Source organism: Sinocyclocheilus anshuiensis, unplaced genomic scaffold (assembly GCF_001515605.1).
Source record: "Sinocyclocheilus anshuiensis isolate Anshui unplaced genomic scaffold, SAMN03320099.WGS_v1.1 scaffold1075, whole genome shotgun sequence".
Taxonomy (NCBI): Eukaryota; Metazoa; Chordata; class Actinopteri; order Cypriniformes; family Cyprinidae; genus Sinocyclocheilus; species Sinocyclocheilus anshuiensis.
In genome coordinates, this window is record NW_015544163.1 from 1,133,631 (window position 1) to 1,140,151 (window position 6,521).

Consider the following 6,521-nt stretch of genomic DNA (forward strand, 5'->3'; position numbering starts at 1 on the left):
AACGTTCTACAACTGACAGCACATTTTTTCCCCTCAGCCTTCCTTTCTTAGCTCCATTTTAAACTTGAAACCTCAGTTGTGTCATGTTTAATACACAATTTCAAATCTTCTATAAACAAATGGTCTGTAGCTGGAAGATTATTCGCAGTTATTTCTGCAACCAACATATCCTATGTGACATAAGCAAGTCACATGCCCAATTTAAATTTCATATGCTTTTATGTAAAACCAAACAATATGCATTATAAATGCATAAAAATATTTTATGCGATATTTCAAATGCAGAAACATTGTATAGTTTATAATTAAATTTATATTCTATATTTAGTCTAAAAATCTTTTATACACACAACACACATTACTCAAGTAACAATGCTTGTTTTGTTTTTTTTCCTGAAGAAAATCAAAGTAGTGTTTGCACATGCAGTGCTAACAAAATTGGGCAAAGGGGACTAAAAATAATTATAATAATGACAAACAGTTATCCAGGTTTATGTTTATTTCCCTAAAATAATTAGAAAGCCTAAGCTGATCAGCCATTTCATAGACATAAAATAAAATATTTCATTCAGAAATGTACAAGTGCTTTTTTCACATACCACTGCACTGTTTACTCGCAAAAAACAAACCTACATGATTCAAACTAAACTGAAATTCTGCGTCACTCCCAAATGAAAAAGCCAAACCTAATGTCTTCCTTTAGTGCTGAAACGTTTCTGTTTCAGGTTTAAAGAGGCTGGAGGGCTGAAATTAAAATGGCAAACATTCAAAGGTTTAAGGTAGTGTACTTTCCCACTATCACTTTAGTCAAACCTGCAGCTTTACTCAAATTGATCGCAGCGGGACTGACTCCAGATCTGATCCCAGCCAGGAACCAATACACTGTTTTTCAGATTTGGCTTGAAACTCAAGATTAATCTCCAACTGCTTTAATCTCACCTTTTCTAGTTGGACTCTGCAGACTTCTACCCAACAAGGACCTTGTGATGTACATTTTAAGATCATAACCCATTGGTTCAGTTTTTCCCCAGCCTGCCTTCTGATTGGTTGGGCTGATCTAACCTTCACCCTGATTGGTTGCCCATCAGTTTGTCTTAAGTCGTTTGATGGCTGCTTCCTGGTTGAGGTCATCTTGCTCTCTCTTGGCACCTTTGCTCATCTCATCAAGTTGTCGGCTCGTTCCGGACTCTCCGTTAGACGGAGGCTCAGCGGTCTTCTTCATCTCTCTCCTTTCTCTCCTCTCCTCCATCTCTTCAATCTCCTCTGCAAACAATGCCTTCAGAGGCCGAATGAGCCGTGGAAGCATTGGGAAATCTCCAAATCGGATCTGTAAGCACAAGAAAATAACATATCAAACTTCACATTTGATTCAAAATGGAATATAAATAACTAATTTTTTAACTAAGAAAGTGAGGTAAGAACGAAAAAGAAATAAAGGGAAGGAGTAAAGGAAATAAATAAGGAAGGTATTATTTAAGTAAGGAAGGTGGTAAGGATGTAACGTAGGAAGTAAGGAATCAGATAACTAAGGAAGTAAGGAAGAAAGAAGGAAATAACGGATGGAAATGAGGAACATAACTAAGGAAGTTTGAAAGGAAGGACAGTAGGAAGAAAGCATGTAAGTAATTAAGGAAGTAACTAAGGAAGGAAGCAAGGAGGAAAATAACTAAGGGTGGAAAGATGTAAACAAGGAAGGATATAAGTAATAGAGGAAGTAACTGAGAAAAGAAGGAATGAGGAAAATAACTAAGGGTGGAAAGATGTAAGCATGGAAGGATATAAGTAATAGAGGAAGTAACTGAGAAAAGGAGGATGCAAGGAAGGAAATAACTAAGGATGGAAGTGAGGAAAATTCCAAAGGAAAGAAAAAAGGATGGAAGTACTGCAGGAAGTAACTAAGGATGTTAAAAAAGGATGGAAGGAAGGAAGGAAGTAAATAAGTAAATAATTAAAGGAGGAAGTAAGCATGGAAGGATATAAGTAATGGAGGAAGTAACTGAGAAAAAAATGACACAAGGAAGCAAGGAAATAACTAACGAAGGAAGGAGGAAAATAACTCAGGAAATAAGGAAGGAACGAAAGATGGATGGAAGTATTGCAGGAAGTAAATAAGGAAGGTAAGAAGTATGCAAGTAAATAACTAAGGAAGAAAGCAAAGAAATATGTAAGTAATGAAGGAAGTTACTGAGAAAAAGCAAGGAAGGAAGGAAATAACTAAGGATGGATGTATGGAGGAGTATAGGAAGGAATAAAGGATGGATGGAAGTAATGTAGGAAGTTATTAAGGAAGTTAAAAAAAACATTAAGGATGTACGTAAATAAGGAGATAACTAAGGAAGGATATAAGCAAGTAGAGAAAGTAAGGTAACACTTTATTTTAAGGTGTCCTTGTTACACATTTTACATGTACTTACTATTATAATAACAATAAACTATGCATAATTACATGCAAATAACCCAAAGCCAAACCCTAATCCTAACAATATTAAGTACACTTAGTTAATATTACTCAGTACTTAAATGAATAATTACACTGTAACAAGGACACCTTAAAATAAAGTGTAACCTGAAAGTAAATAGGGAAATACCTAAGGAATTAATTAAGGAAGTGTGGAAGGATTTAAGTAATGAAGAAACTGAGGAAGTAAGTACGAAAGGATGCATTTTATTTAAGATAGATAGGAAGAATTAGTTGTGAGTTTTCTATTATTTGACAATATCCTCACCCTCATGTGGTCGAAGGAGATCCCCACTTTGCCGTTGAAGTCGTCGCTGAAGAGAGGGATCTTGGCGTACCTCTGACTGAAGTGATTCAACACGATGAACTCAGCGTTCATCTTCATCCCAATGCCGATAGCCTGAGACGTGGTGCTGGAAAGAGTTTCAGATTCAAACACAAATCACTGACAAAATCACAACCCAAACCTGAGGCTGAACATGAACACCGAGGAATGATGTGCTGCAGTATTATTCTGTTTTCCTCAACCATTTCTCATGTTCAAGGGCTGATGTAGGATCTGTTTTCTACAAAGCCTACAACACAAACCTGTACATTTGTGAATTTCAGCTGATAAAGCTAAACCGACCCTTCACCAATCTGGAAGACGCTCTCCACCCTCTCAGGCAATCAATTCCTCGCTGAAACCCAAATGAATCCCCCACAAAATCTCCAATCGATTTCACTCAGAAGCTCTCAGCGTTATTCAGCTCTTAAATTGGAAAGGGCCGCAGTGTGAGACACGGAGCAGTTCATTCATAGACCCGGCGCTCCAGAACTCCAGCAGACAACAAGGAGCCCAATCAATGCTCATCTAAGAGGAGAATTCCACAACTTCAAGAGAGACCCGCTTTAAATGAGTCCTCCATCAGGAAGCACATTATCAACTGGGAAAGCTGACCACTTTCATTTCAGAAGATTTTCTCCCTCTGCCTGCAATTGAGGGTGATTTTTTAGTTCTCAAATCGAAAAGTTTCATCTTCTTGTTTGTTTTGTTAGTTCGTAAATGGCCAATACAACCTCTTCACTCAAGACATGAGCTGTCCGATAAGAGTTGTTGATTAACTATTGCATTATTTATGGAGGAGAGCTCATGGTGAAATGCATTAATTGCATAGGATGTTGATGGAAATTGTGCCACAATGAAAAGGCAATAATGCCATTACTTATTTTATATGTGAATTACAGCTCAAAAGTTCAGGGGTGGTAAGATTTTTTTGAAAGAAGTCTCTACTGCTCACCAAGGCTGCATTAATTTGATCAACAATACAGTAAAAACTGATAGATGTGAAATATTATTACAGTTCAAAATAACTGCTTTCTACTTGAATATATTTTAAGATGCAATTTATTCCTGTAATAAAAAGGTGAATTTTCAGCAGTCTTCAGTGTCACATGATCCTTCAGAAATCATTCTAATATACTGAGAAACATTTCTTATTATTGTCAATGTTGAAAAAGGTTGCGCTGCTTCATATTTTTATGGAAACAGCAGCTGAAATTAATTTGAAAAAAAGAATATTGTTCATTTGGGTCTGATATGAACGGTTTGAGTGTCAAATTTTAGCGCTAAATGTTTTATGAATTAGCCAAAATGTGAAGCACCTGAAAAAAAAGAGACTGCTATGAAGGATGAGCAGTTAAAAACTTCAGACCTGACAGCAAACATTAAGAGGCATTTAAACGAAAATTAAGTTGTTGGTTTTGCTGCAAAATTTGCAAGTGTCATGAAAAACTAAATTAAAAGAGATTTGGTGCAAAAGACCAGGACAAATATTTCAAATTAAAAGACACTTATTCAGCAACATTATTGATTTGATGGAACTGACACTGATCAGAAAAGAACAAAACTTGACAAACATAATTGACAAATTTTGGAGCACTGACACCGTTATTGAACTGATTTTAATCAGCGTTGAACTGACTCAAGCAGAATAATGACACTGTTGTCTTCAGTAGAGCTGCTTAGCACTGAACTGGACTCATTTCATAACGGATTAATTTCACAGTTATTAAACAATTTGAATTTGCCTCATTTTTGAAGTTTGCATCATTGATTCTGTTATTTTCCTATTAAATACTGTGAAGCTGCTTTATTGTATAAAGCGCTGTATAAATAAAGGCGACTTGACAAACACTACAAGAAAACTTAATTAAAAACACTTGCTGTGACCCTGCAGCTCGGAAGTGTCATTGACCCTGTGTTCATGTACCTGTGTCTCTTCTCGCACGCTTCTTCTTCCATCCCGTCCTCCAGTGTGGCTTCATGAATCAAAAGTGTTGCATTCTTGCCTGAGAGCAAACCAAGAGATGAATCAAACTCTCCCCACCACACACACACACACACACACACACACAGATAAATTACAGCTGACATACTGTTCCCTCTTTCCCCCATTGTAAAACACACACAAACATTCATACACCAACACACACTCCATTTTTTCTCTCTAGAAATCAATCATGAGAACTCCAGCGAGTGCTGAGAAGACAAAGGCCTTTCCTAATGAGACGAGCGGATCGGACCATCTCCGGCGTTCAGGAGGGGAGCTCAGTTCAGGCTGAATACACCTCCATCACCGCCGGACTCCCTCAGGAGCCATTAAAGAGGTTTCTGTGACTCGGAGAACAGCGCTGGAGTGATCGATTACGTTGCTGATAAAGATGGGATGCAGCATTTAAACGCAGGCTTCATTCGTATCGATCCGCGAGTCACTATAGAGATTCAGGCGCAATTACAGACTCTCTCTTTCCTGCTGGACTGATGGGCCTTTAATGACCACATTCTGAATGACAGAATATTTTGAGGCAAAACTCTCTGTGGAAATAAGACGCCGTTTGGTTTGTCTGAAAGTTCAGACTGAAAATATGTAACTATAAATCTTACAGCATGAAAAATATAATTGTGCATCTTAATAAATGAACGAGTGAGAGTTTGAGAGTGTTTGGGTTGACATATCCTGTCAAGAACATTTGCTGGCTCCCATTTCACCTCAGAATCAATAGAGAAAAAGCACACAATATTTTAATATTTCACCTCTCTCAAATGCCTCGTCCAAATACTATGGAAGCCCGTTTCCGCCACTGAATAATAAAAAAAAAAAATGTAAAAAAAAAAAAGGAAATTGCGACTTTTGTTGTTTTTTTTTTTGTGTGAAAAAAAGTCAGAATTGTGAGATATAAACTTGCAATTGCGAGTTAAGTCAGAATTGTGAGATATAAACTCGCAATTGCGAGTTAAGTCAGAATTGTGAGATATAAACTCGCAATTGCGAGTTAAGTCAGAATTGTGAGATATAAACTCGCAATTGCGAGTTAAGTCAGAATTGTGAGATATAAACTCGCAATTGCGAGTTAAGTCAGAATTGTGAGATATAAACTCGCAATTGCGAGTTAAGTCAGAATTGTGAGATATAAACTCGCAATTGCGAGTTAAGTCAGAATTGTGAGATATAAACTCGCAATTGCGAGTTAAGTCAGAATTGTGAGATATAAACTCGCAATTGCGAGTTAAGTCAGAATTGTGAGATATAAACTCGCAATTGCGAGTTTATATCTCACAATTCTGACTTTTTTTCTCAGAATTGCATGATATAAACTCACAATTGCGAGCTATAAAGTCAGAATTGCGAGCTATAAGTCAGAATTGCGAGCTATAAAGTCAGAATTGCGAGCCATAAAGTCAGAATTGCGAGATATAAAGTCAGAATTGCGAGCTATAGTCAGAATTGCGAGCTATAAAGTCAGAATTGCGAGCTATAAAGTCAGAATTGCGAGATATAAAGTCAGAATTGCGAGCTATAGTCAGAATTGCGAGCTATAAAGTCAGAATTGCGAGCTATAAAGTCAGAATTGCGAGATATAAAGTCAGAATTGCGAGCTATAAAGTCAGAATTGCGAGCCATAAAGTCAGAATTGCGAGATATAAAGTCAGAATTGCGAGCTATAGTCAGAATTGCGAGCTATAAAGTCAGAATTGCGAGCTATAAAGTCAGAATTGCGAGATATAAAGTCAGAATTGCGA

General features: G+C 37.1%; 1 protein-coding gene across 2 annotated transcripts in view; it reads right to left on the reverse strand.

Moving 5' to 3' along the window:
* Positions 1 to 420: 420 nt before the first annotated feature.
* Positions 421 to 6,521, reverse strand: part of LOC107695696 (zinc phosphodiesterase ELAC protein 2-like) — a 19,429-nt gene continuing 13,328 nt past the window's right edge. For both annotated transcript variants that reach the window (XM_016495706.1, XM_016495705.1), the window contains exons 22-24: positions 4,711 to 4,789; positions 2,727 to 2,871; positions 421 to 1,327 (exon numbers count right to left, since the gene is read on the reverse strand). In XM_016495706.1, the coding sequence (XP_016351192.1) occupies positions 1,085 to 1,327; positions 2,727 to 2,871; positions 4,711 to 4,789 (467 nt within the window). In that variant the 3' untranslated portion in view covers positions 421 to 1,084. The remainder of the gene's footprint in view (positions 1,328 to 2,726; positions 2,872 to 4,710; positions 4,790 to 6,521) is intronic.